Here is a 19,524-nt window from a genome sequence, read left to right on the forward strand (position 1 = left end):
CCTGAGAAGTCGTGGTAACAGGGAACTCATGTCCCCACAAGATGGTCCACTGCATTGCCCAAGTCTCCCCACAGGCTAGCAGAGCCAGTTCTCGAACACAGATCTCCCAGCGTTCAATCTTATGCTCTCCACGACACCTCATGCAACAGTGTCCTTAGTAAGAGCTGTTTCATGAGGCAGAAATCAAACGAGCTCAAGAGAAATAAAAGATAGATACAAGCATATTTGAAAGAGAACATTTATTTACATGACTATTTCCTTTTTACAACTCCTACAGCTTTAAATAATAAAATTTTCCAGGAAATCAAGTAGTTTTAAATTAAGATATTTGAACAAAGAAAATTTTCATAGTATGATTTTTATTTACAAGAATTTTCAAGAGTTTTAAATAGTTCTTTTGAAACTGCACAGCACAACTAAAAGCCCTTTTTTAGACCTTGCATCTCTTTCAAAAACTTTTAGTGTAGGAAATTATGCTTATAGTCAAGTCCTTGCAACCAGAACCTTGCAGGTGAAGATCTCGTTAACACACTTACAAAGAGAAATCTGCTTCACAAATGATCCCCATTTTGGCTCTGAGCTGAACCTATGTGACATGTTTTGACGGTAAGCACACATACTTTTTAGACAACTTAAATTGCTTTAATTAGAACCTTCTGGAAGTTTTCTGTATCAGTCATACGGTTGCTTACAAGTCGTTGTGATGTATTCTGAGCACACATTGCCTTTACGAGGAAGTTTGGCCGAGTCTGAAGGAGACACGGGGGGTGAGAACTTCCCTGGGCAGCTTTTCCTCTCCGTGTCCAGTCCCAGTTGAGATGCTTAATCATCCTCTGATATTGCACATGCAAATCACCGACTTTTTAAAAGAACTGACTATTCGTAAAATGATCAACGATAACAGTGATCTGACATCCTTTCATGTCACACTGACAGATTTCAAATATTTATTAGTGAAACTATAAGAGAGGATAGATTTTCCTAATATTTTAAGCATGAGTTCCTCTGAACAGTTGGTATAACATCCATTAAAAAATAGAAAAGATTAACCTTTACCACGATCAAAGCTGCAGCTCACAATAAGAAGCGCGCACAGCTCTCTCGGCGTCTCTGGAAGAACCGCCAGGGGCTGGTCGTGCGCATCACGCGGCGGCAATGGAGGTGTCGTCCATCAGTCGACCCTGCGGCTTTAAAATGGGAAAATAAAACGGGTTTACAAAATAATAATGACAACAAAAGCTCTACTAATTGAAAAGATTTTGAAATTCTTGGAACTGTTTCACAAAAGCAGAGTAAATGTGTGCCAGCATCAAAATCAAATGTGTTCCTCTCCTTCCTGCACCCCGCCTCTTTCTGCACTTGAACCTGGGGGTGGCAACCCCACAGCCTAGGTGCTGTCCTGTTCCCTGCGACACCAGCTGATCCCGCACCCCCACCTGCTGAACCCAGGTCACTCAGGACTTCCCTCTTAACCTTGTGTTCCAGCAGCTACTGTCAATCTATCCCCGGCGCACGTGAAAGGGAACCTATCACCACTCCTGCTGAATGATCAAGTGTTTTCTCTCTTGCTCAGGTGTCTCCAGCCTTGAGCAGGCCACAAACCTGAGCTGAGAACACAAGTTCCTGGGACTCAAGGCCTCCAGTCTCCTGTTTGAGAAGAGGCGATTCAGAATGACGAAAGGCCTCAGGGACAGAGGCAGCAGACAAAGGCAAAACTTTCCCTTTCTCTAAGGTCACTGAGGGAAAACACTCAAAACATCACAGCAGAAGAGTAAAGGCTAAGAATGACTAAAAGCTCTCATAATTGTCCTTAGGGTAAAATTTCTGACAGGTCAGCAACACGCCAGAGAGCCATCGAGCAGCTAAAAAAGTTAAATTCTTGCAAATAATTTTATTTTATTATAGAGATATACATTAGCAGACCTCTGTGGAAAAAGCAAGAGAGAGAGTGTTCAGGACATGAAACAGAACAGTGTTACACTTTACCACCAAAAGCCATTTGCCATGCGTTAGGCGTAAGGATTCCGGCAGGATTCCCTGGCAGTGAAGGGAGCTCCAGCTTTAGTGCTGTTGCTGTGTGGCTTTATGCATGCACGCGTGCGTGCATGTATGTAGCCATGCGTGCATGCCGGCATGCATATGTAAGTTAGGTCTCTGACATTCAAGGAAGGAATGGAATAAATGAAAGTTTTTTAAACTTGATGTAATTTTTTAGTACTGATGGAGAATGTTCTGTTTTAGAAACAGAATAACGGCTCAACCTGGTTGACTCCTTACCCCACAGAACCATACAAACAGGGCAGAAGACAAGTACATCAGGCAATTAGAAAACTGAGATCTGTTGTTCAAAGGAAGAAAATATTGATCCAACCTTGGTCTAGGGCAGCATGTCCAACAAAATCTATGTCAGTGCTGTCCAATACGGTAGCCACTAGTCACATGTAGCTGTTGAGCACCTGAAGGGCGGCTAGTGTGACTGCGTAACTAATCGTTAAATTAAGTTAGATTTTAATTTCAATCTCAATATGCACACGTGGCTAGTGGCGATCATACAGGAACAGCACAGCATCAGGGTGTAATAAAGGTGTGCTGGGATATAAAGTTTTAGTGAGTGATTGTTCACTAAGTAGGAAAAGGGTGAGCCTCATTCACTGTCCTTAGTGTGACAGGTAAACGATTTAAGTGTAAGTTTCCCCAACTGACAAAGGAGCTGGCTCTGAGGAATCCAGTCAACTTTTTGGGCAGTGTCAAGTTACTACAAAGTGGTAGCTGTATTCAGAGAAAAGATCAGGGCAGGTAGAAAAGGGCCTGTTAATTACGGTAAAACTTATGAATGTTTCTTTTTCTGGAACCTTTCTTCATGGATTTAAACACTACCCAGAAGAGGTTTGCTGTGAAGGAAAATCGGATACTGAACTAGCATGAGCTGAGATCAGGTTTGGGGGTACTGAGCCCCACAGGGAAAGGAATGAGAGAGAGTAATCGATGGCACGGAAATCCTGATTTCTCGACGATCGACTCTACATCTCAAACAAGCCACGTCTGCACAGCTAGACTGACCACGTCCGAACGCTGACCCACACTCTCACCCTGATCAAAGCCGCACCTCTGAGTTTAGGGCCAACTAACTTCAGGTCACACAGCTGGAAGGACATCAGCCCCGCTCCCCACGCCGGTCAGGAGACTAAAATTCTGAGATTTTTCCTTTACAGTTTACAAGTATGGTGTACAGGAGCTTAGAAGAGTTAATAAAACGACTTTTTTGCAGATGCAAAAAAAGTTGTATAAGTCTGGAAAGATAAAAGCTAGGAAGATTGTGAAGAATATAGGGCCAGCCCCGTGGCCGAGTGGTTAAGTTCACGTGCTCCACTCCGGAGGCCCGGGTTTTGCTGGTTAGGATCCTAGGTGTGGACATGGCACCGCTCATCAGGCCATGCTGAGGTGGTGTCCCACACAGCACAAGCAGAAGGACCTACAGCTAGAGTGTACAAGTGTGTACTCGGGGGCTATGGGGAGAAGGAAAAAAAGAAGATTGGCAACGGATGTTGGCTCAGGTGCCAATCTTTTAAAAAGAAAGAAAGGAATACATTAACACAAACTAATGACAATTTACCAAATCCTACATTACATAAAAAAGGGTCAGTTCCCCAAAACTTGAATAAGACAGGCACAAAAAAGGAAACAGTAAGCAACGTAACTTGTCATTCCAAAAGGGGGTATAAATTTAAAATAAAAAGAGGGCACGTGGGGTTCACTTATATTCACGTATATCTGAGTTAGTGAGGGAAACCAGAACTCTCTGGAGGGACAGCCTTCATTTTAGGCATTGAGAGTGGCTTCCTCGGAGTGAGGCGCTGGACTAATGAACCACACGTGCGGCCTGGTTCACTCTCACACCACGACCGCCCTACACGCTCTGTTACTGCAAGAACCTGGAAACTGTATCACTGTGAAAAATCAAAACATCAAACCAGAGGATAGTTTCTGACAGATGATCATTTTCAGAAAAGACCCAGATCCAGCGTTACACAGTTAAGAGAATTAGGAGAGTTCAGGGATCATATTTAAAAAGTTAATCCATTTTGATTAAACACTAGTTACAAACTAACTACAATTTTAAAACATATTTTACTAAGTCAAAGATAAAACATGTTTAAGGCTACTATAAGGATAAAATCATTATTTACCTAAGGGAATAAAAATTTTTGTAATTAGATTCTATAAAATAATAGTAATTTTATAGAAATGAATAGCAGTGTTGCCAAATTCATATGATATAAGTAAAAACTATGACTGTTAGTCTCAAAATATTGTACACTGAAGTTTGCATGAACAAATGTCTTCTTTTGTTCATTTTCCAAACAGTGCATTTAAAGAGCAGAACACTGCTAAGCCTCACCTTTACAAAAATACTGGTGGGTATAAAGCGCCTGAGCAGCTGATTGGTGAAGTTAGGAAATCTCAGCAAGTTGATGTTGAGCGACGGCAGCTGCTGGTATCCAGCCATTAGCGGATAGAAATTATACAACATTTCCTGTTCTGTGCCAGGCAGAATACGTAATCGAATCTAAGTCATAAAGAGAAAGAAAGATCATCAAATTTACAGACTTGCCAAATCTATGTGTTGTTACCCCTAGATTATTTACAAATGCGCAAACACCCAAATCTTTCTCATGAAATATTCTCTCTCTCCTGTTCTGTCTTCCAGATAGATGCCAAAATGTAGGGCTGAATCAGTATGAGGCTAGGACCATCAGATAACAAACGTATAAAAAATATGTGCGTGATTTCTCAGTTTCTCAAAATGAGAACACCAGACAGAGGTGTCTTAGACTAGGCAGACTTGAGTCACAATACGTTACGGGATAATTTGTAGAAAAGTATCTTTGTAAACATTGTGTCAACATAAGAGAAACTAGTTGATGCTGGTGTTTTCTTTTGGGGATTTCACCTTTGTGGTAAGGCAAGTAACTTCAGGGGGAAAAAAAGGTGTTTGGAAAATTTTAACAAAACTTTAGAAAAGAACACAAACTGGTGAGATTTGGGTATCTTACATTATCTAATTATTTATAAGTCAATATGTGAAAAAGATCAAGACACACAAGAAAAGCATACTCATTTGCAAATGAGTACATACAGGTATGATGCGTCAAAGATAATCTACGCGTGTGCGTACCAACACAGCATAGCTAATATTGAACTTAATATAAATTCTAAATTTAAATTAGTGTCTGCACTTACAGTATACTTCATATATAATTCTGTTTTGCATTTGACAACACAGCACTCAGAATATGCACAGCACAGATGACTAGCCAGGGCAGATACTTCTAAGTGTTACGACATGCCTGTTCCTCTAAGTGTCCTTGCTAATAAGTTATTTACTGACTACTGAGGCCGTCTCTGTTATCACTTCAACGGTGGAGGACAGTGTTCTCACTGAAACGTGGTTGTGCCTGAGAGCATATGTTCCCCTCAAAAATCTGATGAACTTTTCCACCTCTGATTTGAATGGATGAATCAAAATACCTGAATAATTTATTTTCATGTGTAGATACAAAATTGCATCTAAACGTACCAAAGATAAGTAAATTGTATACACGATCAAGATCTCTAAAAGATTTCTCTGAGAGTTCAGAAGAGAGTTAGGCTCTTAATATGGGTCGTCACGCCTCCAGGCCTCAAAAGACACACACAAATAAACTCATTAGTAACAAAAGAGAAACCTAAAATTTTCAGGAATTCTCTTATAGGCCAAGGACTTGTGAACTCTTGTTTTATAAGGAGAAAGAACCTATACGTGTGCCTCGATGTGAAAACGGTTGCCCATTTAATCCACCTCTATAGCAAATGGTACTTAATCTTTAAAAGTGACTAAAAATTCACTACTATCAAAATAATAGGGTTCACCAAAATAATAGGGATCAGTTCATTTGTAAAAACTAAAAGGACAGCTCTCCATTTCCTGGCCACACTTCTGCGTCTCCACGAGCAACCGAACGAGCTATGCCCTTACCTGTTTAAGGCCTGAGAACATGAAGGCATCGCTGGGCTCCACAGAAACCTCCACATCTTGCACTAAGTTAGTCTTATTCTGCAGGTGATACCTCACAGGTAATGATTCTCTGACACGCCCAAACGACGGCAGATCTGCAGAGAAAGATGACATTTCTCTTGGTTAAAAAAATACCTCACCATTCATGGGTTCGTTTCGTAAATGAATCTCATTCAATAGACATGGGGTTATTTAAATTAATACTACTACTGCACTCTTGCCAAATAAGAAAATCCTTTGACTGGACAACAGCCATGGGACTACGATGAAACAGGCTAAGAAGAATCAAAATCTCCTTCTGGAATGGATTGACTTAGAAAAGGTCTTAGCTATCAGGAGCTGAATTATATTTTAAGAACAATTTTAAAAATCTACAAAAGATTTCCCTACATATCACTGATGGTTAAAGAAGGAATGACGGACATTATGTGCCTCTTGATGGGAGGACACAGCATTAACTATGAAGCATTCTTGCCAAAAACTTGAACCTGAATCTGATCAAGCCTCACTACCAATTTATAGGGACAGAGAAACACTTAACACTGATACAATGCAAGGAGCAAAATCCAGATGCAGGAGGCTCTACGGCACTAATGACTCACTCTCTTCAACAAATAAACAGCAAGGAAGATAGGGGGAGCGGGCGGTGGTGGAGGAGGTGATGGGAGGGTGGCAGTGGAGCGGGGACATAGGGAGTCTGGCTGCCTATAGATTTCACAAGTATGAGACATCCATCGACTGCAGTGTAGACCTTAAAACAAACTAAAGAACATTCAGAGTCAACTAGGGAAATTTCAACACTGGAATTTGACAATACTAAGAAATTATTACTAATTTTTTAAGTCTTGATAACAGTATTGTGATTATGTTTAGAAAAATAACCACTAATATTAAAGATGCATATTCCAATATTTACAGACGAAATACTATCTGGTATTTGGTTCCAAATAATAGGGGTAGGAGGAAGTGTGTGGAGGTAGAGATGACACAAAACTGATCATAATCTACTTTTGTAAATGTTGGGCATTTTTCATAATAAAAATTTTTTTGTAAATCTTAGAAGCTAAAATAAATATCCTTACTGGATTCTTTTAATTAAGTAAAATCTGAATGGTGGTACCTGCGTTCACATGCAGAGGGATATTTTCTACAATCACATGTGGCAGAGTGATGACAGTACTGATGACAGGGATGTTTTCCGTGGCTGAAGTCCTATGGCAGAAAAGGGCATCTTTTAAATTCACATTTTATGTGAGAAGTTAATAAATTAAAAACAGGGAACATGCAAATGCACCAACTAGTTTCAAAGGAAATACAAATTATTTATCCATCTTCTAAAACTTGATTAATAGAAGTAGTTTTGTGAAGAGCTTTTAGAATCCCACTTTTGTTTTGAATATTTCTAAGTAACAAGCGGTTATAATCCCAGGCTGCTGGCTGGTCCCAGTGAAGTGAGGAACTGTGCCAGAACGCAGATCAACTCAATGTAAGTGGTAGTGTGGTGATTCCTATTATGACACAAACACCTTGTCACACTGAGGACAGTCCCCAGATGAGCACCAGACCACTTCCAAGTGCACTGTTATAACTACACTCAAGTACACAGTAGACGCTGAAGAACTAAAAATATCTTACTGTCCACAAACGTAGTGGCATTGCTGCATCCCTGAGCTGAAGTGAGCAAGCTTATGGAACTGGCACATGTGTTTCCCTCTATTACAGTCAGGGTAGGGACTACAGGGTCCACAGAGTCAGCTGACCGCCAAGGAAAGCCCTGAGGAAGAGTCTGCCTCTAGAGGTGGAACAGCTGACACCACGTTCAAACTACTACAGAGCAAAAGTACAGGCAAAAGCATCTGACTCCTCTCGTTAAGAAATGTCTTTACAGTATTACAGTCACGTGACGGAAAAATTAAGCAGGGCCTTCAAAACGCTGTTTTCATGCCTATAAACTAAACATGATTATGGTAAATCCAGAAATGGGGAAAATAAAGACAAGTTAGTTTTTTAAAAATACAATTACATACTTCTCCTTTCTCATTTTAATCTTATTCACTGTTTTAAAATTTATGAAACTGAGCCATATCAAGAAAATAACATATGAAGTATCATGTACCTACCTCCCAGCCTTAAAAATCATAAAATAGCTGAATCTTCTCATGTACCCTACCCCTTCCTGCTTGCATCTCCCTCCACTCCCCTCTAGAAGTAACTACTCTCCTGACTTTGGTATCCATCATTCCTATGTATTTCTTTACACCTTTCCAAATTATCTATGTAGCCCTAAGAAACACATGGTATGTTTTACATATTTTCCAATATTACACACATGCAATTTGTTCATATTGTGAACATCTGTAGTTGTTTTGTTCACTTAATATTAAGAGGTTGATAAGTGCAGCTCTGGTTCATTCATTTTCACTGATATATAGTATTCCATTGTAGGAATGCATCACGATTGATCATTTTCCTGTTGGTGGACAGCTAGTTTGCTTCTAACTCTTTACTATTAGAATCAGTGCTGCTATGAAGATTCCTATACGTGGATCCTTGGTGACACGTTTGAGACCTTTTCTAGGACTGAAAGGGATAGACATCTTCAACTGTACCTGGTACTGCTGAACGGATTTCCAAATCAATTGTTCTAATTTATACTCCACCTCTTGAAAAACTTTGCATTGTGAAACCTTTGTATTTTTCCAAACTAGTGGGAGTACGTCTGAATCTCAGATTACTAGTAAGGTTGACCTTCTCTCCCTATGTTTACTGGCCAGCTGGCTGCTTCTGTTCCACTCACACTGCCTACTCAGGCATTTTGTTCAACTTTCTGTTAGCAGACTTGTGTTTTTCTTATGAACTGTAAAAGTTCTCGATATGAATTTTAATCTTTCGTCAGTTTTACATGTTGCAAACAGCTTTTCCCAGTTTGCATCATCTTTTCACTTTCTTTATGGTGTTTTTTATGAACTAGAAACTTGATTTTAAGAAATCAAATTCATCGATTTTAGTAGCTAATACGTTTTGTGTCTTATTTAAAGAAATTCTTCCCTACTCCAAAGTTATAAAGTGATTCTCTTATTTTTCTACTAAAGGTAATAAATATTTGCTTTTTAAAATTAGAACTTTAATATACCTGGGATCAATTTTTATATAGAGTGTAAGGTAGAGATCCAATTTTTTCCCAAAAGGATACCCAATTGTTCACCATCACTTATAAAACAATGGTTTTATACGATTATAAACATCTACAATGCTACCTCTGTAAAATATAATTTCCCTGTGTTGGGACCTACGGATCTATTTCCAGACGCTCCTCTGTTCCACTGGCTCATTTACACAAGCCGAGCCAATACCATAGTGACGGCTACTGTAGCTTCACAGTAGGGCTTGGAATGTAGAAGAGCAAGAACGCTCGCCCAGTTCTTCTTCTGGAGTATCTTGACGATTTCTGACTGTTTGCTTTTCCATATAAATTTTAGAATCAAGAGTGTCAAGTTCCACAAAAACAAAACAAAACAAGCTGTCGAGACTTTGAAGGAAATGGCCCTGAATTGATAGAACAATTTATAATATTACATCTTATCCAAATCCTACCCAAGACCATTTTGTCTCTCTCCCATTTATTTAGGTCTTCCTTTAATATTTAAAGTCTCAGAACTTTCTACAGAAAGGTAAGGTGGTACTTCTGTTAGATATATTCCTATGCTTCTTATAATTTTTGTTATTATGCAAATGATACCTATTTTATCATTTATATCTATTTTAAAAGTACACTGCCTACAGGTTTATTACTGATATGTAGAAATCCAATTACTTTTGTATAATGATGTTATATCCAGCAACCTTGTTGAAATTCTTGAAATCCTAATAATTTGTTGATTCCCTTGGGTTTTCTATGCAGACAATATTATTGACTACAAATAAGGGTAGTTTCTCCTAATGTTTTTATTTTTATTTTTTTTTAAAGATTTTATTTTTTCCTTTTTCTCCCCAAAGCCCCCTGGTACATAGTTGTATATTCTTCGTTGTGTGTCCTTCTAGTTGTGGCATGTGGGACGCTGCCGCAGCGTGGTTTGATGAGCAGTGCCATGTCCGCGCCCAGGACTCGAACCAACGAAACATGGGCTGCCTGCAGCGGAGCGCGCGAACTTAACCACTCGGCCACGGGGCCAGCCCTTCTCCTAATGTTTTTAATGGTTCTATCATCAGAATTAGTTTGTCTAAAATTTCATCAGTATAAAGGTCACAAATTGTGACAAACACAAAGGAAAGTTTAATTATCCTTTCTAGTCTTTGTCTTTTGACAAATGGTCAGTGATAGCCTGTGACTTCTAGTCTGCTCTCTAGGTCTGACAGAAGCTCTCAACTATTAAATGACAATGAAATAATAAAGGCATCAGAATAGCACAATTAATGAAAAAAAGATAGGCTGATATAATTTTACCTCTTCCAGGAGATAATATAATGCCCAGTTGCTACTCCACCTTCAACATTTCCAACAGATGGGCACCGAAGACAAAAGCATTCACTAGCGCTCTCTCCAGTCTGTAAGACAACTACAAGACAAGAAAGAGTCTTTATATCCTTATGCGAGGATTTCATCTATGAAACAGAGTTTTACCTCCAAGTAATATAACAGAAAAAGAACACCTTATCCATTATACATTATTTATAGAGACTTGGAAAGTAAGACTCAGAGACGTTAAATGACATTTTCAAGGTCACAAAGTCCCTAGCCAGTGTTTTTCTAATCTATCAATATTCCATTATAATAAAATAATAAAAACAGTGAGGCATCAGTATGTCTGTGACAGGTCCCTATAGGAACTAAGGAAAGGGAGCAGTCTGGAGTCAGAATAATACCCTGTGGTGATTATTTTTCTTTCTCCAAATTATTTCATATCTCTAAAGGAAACATTTCATGGTAGGGAAAAAGAAAAGAGAAAATTTTAGCTACCTGTTAAGGTACTCAAAATGTCATTCCAGAAAACTAGGCTTTCTCTGAATAAACGCAAATTACTGATCCCACTGAAACAGAATACACCACCTACGGCCTCATTATTGCCTAATGTGGCTACTTACCTCCTGTGCAAGGGTGCTTTGCTCTTGCCAACTTCACAGTAAACTCCTGATGACATGACAGATGCTCATTTAACCAAGCCTCCCCTACCTTCAGCACTGAGGACCTGCAGTGTCACTCCTTTAAATGCAAGCTGGCAACAGCACCTATCTAAAGCCAATTTTAACAAACCTAAGAGTGAAACTTTCAAATAACAACAAAGTCCTGAACCATTAAGTAATTGTTTTCACGGTTTTCCATGAAGAAGGTTGTGATAAATTAATGGTTATGATTGTGAGTAGATATCAGAAGCAAAAGGGAAAAAAGCTGGGTTAATCTTTAATTAATACTTTTAAGTAATTTTTAAGGACTAGGAAATGATATTGTAGCCCAGGAAGTACAACACACATCAACTCAAACCTCTTAAGATAGCTTTGTTAATACCTGGGACATTCACATTAAATTCCCCGTGAAGTCTGCCCTATTTCTAAGAAGTTAACCAAAATGATCACAGTGTTTATTAACAACTAATTAATGTCATTAACAATTAACAGTAGGGTCAAATTTATGACCTAGGAAAGTTGTTATTTTTACTGTGTCAAACACAAATTTTATAATGCCTCAGTGCTGGTGTTCTTGGAGGTGGCAGACAGAATAATGTTGCCTCCCCCACCAAGATATCCACATCCTAATTTCCAGAAAAGCTGTGTATGTTACCTTACAGGGCAAAAAGGACTTTACAGATGTGACTAAGACAAGGGTCTTCAAATAAGATTGTACTGGATTATCCAGTTGGGCCCAATCTAATGACAAAGGTTATAAGGGAAAGAGAGAGGCAGGAGGGAGTCTGAGAAGATGTGACAACGGAAGCAGAGGTCAGAGAAAGAGACATTTGAAGATGCTATACTGCTGGTTTTGAAGATGGAGGAAGGAGCCATGAGCCAAGGAATCCAAGAGGCCTCTAGAAGTTGGAAAAGGCAAAGTAATGGATTTTCTCTAGAGCTTAGAAAGAATGCAGCCCTGCAAACACCTTGATTTTAGGACTTTTGACCTCCAGGACTTTCAGATAATAAATCTGTATTGTTTTAAGCCACTAACTTTGTGGTAATTTGTTACAGCAGCAATAGGAAACTAGTAATGGGAGATTCAACAGACACTATACACTAAACACTTACTACCCAGCTACTATGTGGCTGGCAATACAAAGATAAGGAAGTCACAGCGCCAGCTCTAAAGGAGCACAAGTTTGGCAGGGGAGCCACATCTATAAATGAGTAATTACAACACAATGGGGTAAGTGTTACAATAGAAGGATGCAGGATGTACAAGGGACCATGGCAGTCAAGAAGCAAGAGTAACCCTTCGTCTTGCTAGGAGGATCAGAAAGCCAAAGCTTACCTGAGCCCTAAGGAGTAAACAAGAGGTCAACAGGTTGAAGAGAAGAAGGAGAGGGTTTTGGACACAAGTAATAATATGTTCAAAACAGATGTGGGCAATGTTTGCTCAATGTGGAAAATCTGGTTTGGTTGAAGTCTGGGACACAGCAAAGGGAAGTAGAGAGGCTGGTAGAGAGGCTGGTGTGGAAGAAGCTGGAAAGGTAAGCTGAGCCTGACTGGGAAGGGTCTGTAATGTCCTGGAAGTTTTTTAAGTAGGAACAACAAGTTTGGAATAGTTTTTTGAGGAATCAAACTCTGGCAGCAGTGTGAAAGGCAGACTAGGGGAGAGAATGGTAAGCAGGAGACCAGTAAAGAGGCTGCTTCTAAAGGCCGGGTGAGAAATGGTGAGGACGGCAGTGAGCACAGAGATGAGAAGCTGGATTCAAGAGATGTGGAGGAGGGAGAAGTTGGTGCTGGGCGGATGTGGGTGTACAGAAGGAGTCTAGTTGCTGTCTGTGTGTGTAAAGAAGATTTGCCCTGAACTAACATCCGTTGCCAATCCTTTTTTTTTCTTGAAGATTAGCCCTGAGCTAACATCTGTGCCCATCTTCCTCTACCTTGTATGTGGGGTGCCTCCACAGCATGGCTGATGAGTGGAGTAGGTCTGCGCCCGGGATCCAAACCCACAGACCCAGGGCTGCTGAAGTGGAGCATGCAGAACTTGAACCACTCGGCCATGGGGCCTGCCCGAAGGAGTCTAGTTTTCCCCGTGGTTTCTAGCTTGGATTAAGCGTACAGTGACTCCTCTAACTCGACGAGCGAATGCAGGCAGCCTAAGGTTGCATGGCAGTGGAAATCTTGTAGAAAAAGGAGACCAAAGTCAGGATCTTCGAAAGGACCAACATTTAAGGGGTAAGAAAAGGAATCAGTGAAGAATGGACAAATACCCAGCTTGTACTGAGCTGTTAGGGGAAAAGCACTGGGCTAAGGTATTTCATGTACATTATCTTCTTTAACCCTGAGAAGTGATAAAATGAACCGTCCAACATAACGAAAGAGCAAGAGGCAGGAATGAGCATTGAATCTAGTTCAGTCTGACTCTAAAGCTCACGATTATTCCACGTGAGCACAGTGAGGAGAAAAGGAAGGAGAGGACAGAGGAACAAAGCAGAACCAGAGACGGTGATTTCCAAACCACAAGAGAAAAGCACGTTTCCAGAGAGAGAAAAACAAAGCTTATGAGGGCATTCTGAAAGCAAACTACGTTTTTTATTATTATTACTTTACAGAATGTGGTACATATTTTTAGCACTTAAATAGAGATGTTTAAGGACATACGTGATTTTTATCTATTAATCTTATGTGAAGATTTGATGCCAAGATCTTGGGCAAAAACTCTATTATTCCAAAGGAAAATGGTACCTCCTTTATGAGTTTTCTAAAATGCACAGAAGTGAACATGGAGACTGCCTGTTCTTTTTGGTGTCTTCTTGAGAGCCTTGCATGGTGCTTACAGGGAAGCACTCAATAAACATCTATTGATTATTTATCGATAGATATTGAAACTTACCTACAGGCCAGATGCAAAAATATGTTGGACTTCTGGTAGCTACTCATCTAATTTTAATCTGTATTGCAAATCAACTATGACTTGTGACACTGCAGTCAAGTAGTAGATAAAGAGAGCAAATAAAACAACTCATTTATATTTGGTTTTAAGACTATATCATGATTTTTTTTCTCACAATATTCACCCTTATAATATAGTTGAGGACAATTTTGCTTGCGTTAACATTCAAAGTAATTTTTATTCCCTCTAACAGCTCCAGAAGCACACAAGCCCAAAAGACATGGAACCAGAAAGGTAACATCCTGGGTTTGAATCTCTTCTAGAAACAGTTTCAGCTGGATGATTTACAAAACTTATCATCTACTTTTCTATTTTTTCCGAAGTTTCTTTAATAAACATCATTTCCCAGTTCAAATTATAGACAATAGTAAACCTTAATTAAAAATTAATAAGAAAAAACAATCTATAAAAAATCCAAATATAAAAAATACTATTTTATTTTCAAGTACATTTTTCACAGAGCAACTTCCTGATAATAGCAAAAATCTGATCTTTTGAAATAAGATCTAACCTACTCGGGTAAATCGTAAATGATGTTCAGTCTATCTTAATTCTAAACGTGTTTTCTTTTGTGAGCATAAGTCGCAAGTTCCCTCCCTTAGCAAAAAGCTCTTACACTGCTAGCCTCACACACACACACACACACACACACACACACACACACACGCACGCCCAGAAGGGACTTCTGCTAATTAAGCAGGATGATGCGCATTCTCACCTTTGTCCAGCTGGGACTCCAGCTGGTCCACCGCGGTCATAGAAGGAGCAAGCTGCAGCTCACTGGACACAATAGTGAGCGCCCAGGGAGAGGCACTTAAAAGGTCCGTCATCAGCAGAAAGGGGATGTCAGCATAGACCCTTTCCAGGTGCTCAAACTGTCACAAATGAAGACAGAAGGTCGTCAAGAGCTGCATCAACCCATTTTATTTTTTCTGTTAATTTCTACACCTAAGTGATTTCCAACATGCTTCACAGGGACATACCTTTGTCGAAACAAATTTAACTGCAACGTCAAATGGAAAGACGGTTTCTATTGTTACAGTTTCATCCTGCAAGAGAATTTAAAGGATACTTTCAATGGCATTTATAAATCTTAACCATAGGTGAAGTTTTAGAAACAGAAGGCATATAAAGCACAACCTTTTACTGACCAATAAATAATTGCAGTTTATATATCAGGAAGCTAGGGTCTTTCCCCTGCATAATATCTGTAAAAGTCCACGTAGAGAGACTAGACTACTATTTCTAGTAAATTATCTTAGGGTTTTATAACAGTTCCCACTGCAAAGTGCTTTCTTATACATTATTTATCTCAGGATCTAGCGAAAGTGGGCAGGGCAGGCACTGTCAGCATTTTACAGAAGAGGAACTAGAAGTTAAGGAAGGGGAAGCGATTGGCCTTCAGCCACAAAGCTAGTGGTGTCAAACCTAGCATCTGGGCCTTCTTTTTGTCCAAGTTCTTTACCTCAGTTTGACTCGATGACTAAAATAACAGTAATAGTAATGATGATAATAATGGAATGCGACACAGTGTTACAATCACTATACATGTATCCTGTGATGCTCATAAGAACTCAAGGAAACAGATGCTACTATTACTGCCATTTTAAGATGAGTGGTGACATAGCTAGTAAGTGACAAGGGTAGAAACTGGACCGAGTCTCACCCTGGAGCCTGTACTCTTAATTCACATGCTACATCTCCTCTCCAAAACAATGGGACTCAAAAACAACGGGGCTATTATATCTTTGGAAACAACAAGCCACCTTATTGGTAAGAAACTTTTAAAAAATGTCACATTGGTTAAAAACTCAGGCTGTAATACCAGATAGATCTGGATTTTAGTCCTGGCAGGATACATACTTACTAGCTGTGTAGACCCTGGACATAGTGAAGTGACCTCGGGAAAGTTATATTTTCTGTGCTATGGTAATTAAATGAGATAATGTACACAAAGCACTTAGTGAAATGCCTAAATAATGTTTATTATATGTTTCAAATTATTTCCTTCCTCAAGATCATTAAACTCACTTTTAAACAAAGTTTAATAGGTAGGATACACAACATTCTTACTCATTTTAGCAGTTGGAAAAAAGCGTGCCATAGCTCCAGGGGTCTAAAGCCTAGGGCCTCAACATTTCCCAGAGAAAAGATCAACGAAAGGAAGAAGCAACTGAGTGATTCATTCAGATGTGGCCTATTTTTTTTTTTTTTATTGAGTTATTGATAGGTTACAATCTTGTGAAATTTCAATTGTACAATAATGTTTGTCAGTCATGCTGTAGTTGCACCACTTCACCCTTTGTGCCCACCCCCCACCCCACCTTTCCCCTGGTATCCACTAAACTGTTCTTGGTCCATAGTTTTAAATTCCTCATATGAGTGGAGTCATACACAGATTATCTTTCTCTCGCTGGCTTATTTCACTTAACATAATTCTCTCAAGGTCTATCCATGTTATTGCAAATGGAATGATTTTTTTCTGTTTTGCAGCTGAGTAGTATTCCATTGTATATATGTACCACATCTTCTTTATCCATTCGTCTGTTGATGGGCACTTAGGTTGCTTCCACGTCTTGGCTATTGTGAACAGTGCTGCAATAAACATTGGGGTGCACAGGACTTTTGGGATTGCTGACTTCAGGCTCTTTGGATAAATACCCAGTAGTGGGATGGCTGGATCGTATGGTAGTTCTATTTTTAGTTTTTTGAGGAATCTCCATACTGTTTTCCATAGTGGCTGCACCAGTTTGCACTCCCACCAGCAGTGTATGAGGGTTCCTTTTTCTCCGCAACCTCTCCAACATTTGCTGCTATTAGTTTTAGATATTTTTGTCATTCTAACGGGTGTAAGGTGATATCTTAGTGTAGTTTTGATTTGCATTTCCCTGATGATCAGCGATGATGAGCATCTTTTCATGTGCCTATTGGCCATCAGTATATCTTCTTTGGAGAAATGTCTGTTCATGTCTCCAGCCCATTTTTTGACTGGGTTGTTTGATGTTTTGTGGTTGAGTTGCGAGAGTTCTTTATATATTAAGGATATTAAGCCTTTGTCAGATATATGATTTGCAAATTTTTTTCCCAGTTAGTGGGTTGTTTTTTTGTTTCAATCCTGTTTTCATTTGCCTTGAACAAGCTCTTTAATCTGATGAAGTCCCATTTGTTTATTCTTTCTATTGTTTCCCTTCTCTGAGAAGGCATGGTGTCCGAAAAGATCCTTTTAATACTGATGTCAAAGAGTGTACTGCCTACGTTTTCTTCCAGAAGCCTTATGGTTTCAGGTCTCAGATGTGGCCTACTTTTAATCTCTACATGGCCTACACAGCAGACTCACATATAAGTAAAAATGAGACTTAATCAGTGAAGGAAAAAGAATTTACGTTTAAATTTCAAAAAGCGTCTTCCAAATAAGACTAGGACCTATAAGACTTCTATGAGAAAGGTGCTTCTTGGTAAAATAACTTCGAAAGACAATCACTATAGCCTTTTGCAAAGATTCTCAATACACATTAGAAAATTAAGTGCTGTGCTAAGTCCTGAAGTAACAAGAGCTGTTTAACACCTTTTTCCCCAGTATTTTCCAGACATATGTGCCCGATCAATTCTTTTTTGTGTAACATCTATTTCAATCCTTCAGAATGAGTGTCCCGTAAAAGCACGTCTTGGGGATGGACTGGCTGATAGAAAAATAAATAGATCCTTCTCTAAAAAAGTGGCACGTACCTCAATGATGTCATGTCTTGAAGAGAAGAGAACCCTGCTTCAAGACACAGCAGCACACTGTTTTCGCTTGATTCCAGGTCAGCTACCAGGTAGTAAACTATTATTTCAAAGAGGGACATTCTAAGTCTACCGTAAACTTCCATCACCAGGAGAAATGACATCCAAGGCTTAGGACTCTAAAGCTGCCCAGAACTTTAAAGTTCTTATTTGTACGTGAGGAAATTGAGGCCACAATAAGTTACATGGCCAGTCACAAGTTAGGAGGTAGCGCTGGGGCTGGCACCCTTTCCTCCCAACTCACCATCTAGGGTTCTTGTCATCACATCAGGCTAGGTGAGATCAGATTACGTGCCTTCCTCCCTCCCACTCGGGAAAGACTTGTAACTCTTAGGATGCTTTTGCCTCTAGTGACTTATAGATAGCCCACGGCCCAGACTCTGTGCAGTAACCAAACCACAAATCCCCAGACCGCTGGACCTTCTCTGCTGGGCTGAGGACCCAGTTCCTAAGAAAAGGCTGAGACAGCCCTGCTGCCAGGACCAAGAAGATACTAAATATCATAACATTCCATCAATAAAAGCGGATAAAGCACAGTATGGTTAAATCTATATAAAAACATGCACCCCATCTCTATAAATAGAAGAGACCAAGAAGAAATACATCAGTGACCGCAGGTGCCTCTGAGCTGTCAGGTGATACGGCAGCTCTCCTGTTTTCGCTCTCTGCCATGTGCCCTTACCAAAAATGATTTTCGTTTTTGAATAGAAAAAAATATTTCATAAAGGGAGATCTCCCTTCCTCTAATACCTTCTGCAAATAAGCCAACTTACAGATTTTATCTAATGTGTCATTTTACAAACATTTAGAGGCACAAGACTTTTTTGTATGAGATCTCAAATCTGTTGATTCTCTATATGAAAAGCTATGTAGGCCAACTTTCTAATGTTTGAGCAATGAATGCCATATTATCTCGTTTATAGTAAATAAAAATGACTAAAAAATCAACCAATATGTAATTAAAATTTGTAATAGACTATAAGCACCTAAGCTGCTTATTTTATAGGGAAACTAAAATAATACAAAATAGGGAATACTCCACATAGGATGCTTCCTGAAGTAGCTATGAAAAAGATACCTTGTGACACTTGCAAACAATTTCCTTTTCTTCAATAGTTGTATTGATCAGGTAAGAGACATACACGAGAAACATTCTCGAACCCACTGTTCCACAGCGAACATATAGCATTTTTTCCAGCTGTAACAAAATAAAAGTATTTTAATTTAATTAATACTATGGAGATTTCCTCCTGATATACATTCTAGGATAATGTCTCCACCTTTTAAAGTTTACTGTACCAGTTGGCTAAATTCTTGGGACGCTTTTTACAGGCTGTTCCTGCCACAGCTAAGAGTGGGATTACTACTACTCCATCTTTTCTTATCATTCTCGACTTCCCGAGGATTCCTGGTGTTTGGTTCAGAAATAAAAGTAGACTGAAAGGTTATTTCAGAAAGTTACAAACTTAGTGCTATTTAGTTATTTTCCCAGGCAACTAATTCTCCACATTAAAGTCATTTGTTCTAAAACCCCTTGTGTAACAACTGCTTAAGACATTTTACATATTAAAATACGTAACGTGTATAAAATGTGCAATAAATAGTTAAATGACTTTTTTAG

At 39.3% G+C, this 19,524-nt stretch overlaps 1 protein-coding gene across 1 annotated transcript in view; it reads right to left on the minus strand.

Annotated features, from left to right (window-relative positions):
* Positions 1-222: 222 nt before the first annotated feature.
* The window catches only part of TRAPPC11 (trafficking protein particle complex subunit 11), a 46,311-nt gene continuing 27,009 nt past the window's right edge, over positions 223-19,524 (minus strand). The window contains exons 23-30 of the mRNA XM_001491998.6: positions 18,982-19,101; positions 15,104-15,169; positions 14,839-14,995; positions 10,500-10,611; positions 7,176-7,267; positions 6,017-6,150; positions 4,400-4,567; positions 223-1,187 (exon numbers count right to left, since the gene is read on the minus strand). Of these exons, the coding sequence (XP_001492048.3) occupies positions 1,143-1,187; positions 4,400-4,567; positions 6,017-6,150; positions 7,176-7,267; positions 10,500-10,611; positions 14,839-14,995; positions 15,104-15,169; positions 18,982-19,101 (894 nt within the window). The 3' untranslated portion in view covers positions 223-1,142. The remainder of the gene's footprint in view (positions 1,188-4,399; positions 4,568-6,016; positions 6,151-7,175; positions 7,268-10,499; positions 10,612-14,838; positions 14,996-15,103; positions 15,170-18,981; positions 19,102-19,524) is intronic.

This window comes from Equus caballus, chromosome 27 (genome assembly GCF_041296265.1).
Source record: "Equus caballus isolate H_3958 breed thoroughbred chromosome 27, TB-T2T, whole genome shotgun sequence".
NCBI classification, from domain to species: Eukaryota; Metazoa; Chordata; class Mammalia; order Perissodactyla; family Equidae; genus Equus; species Equus caballus.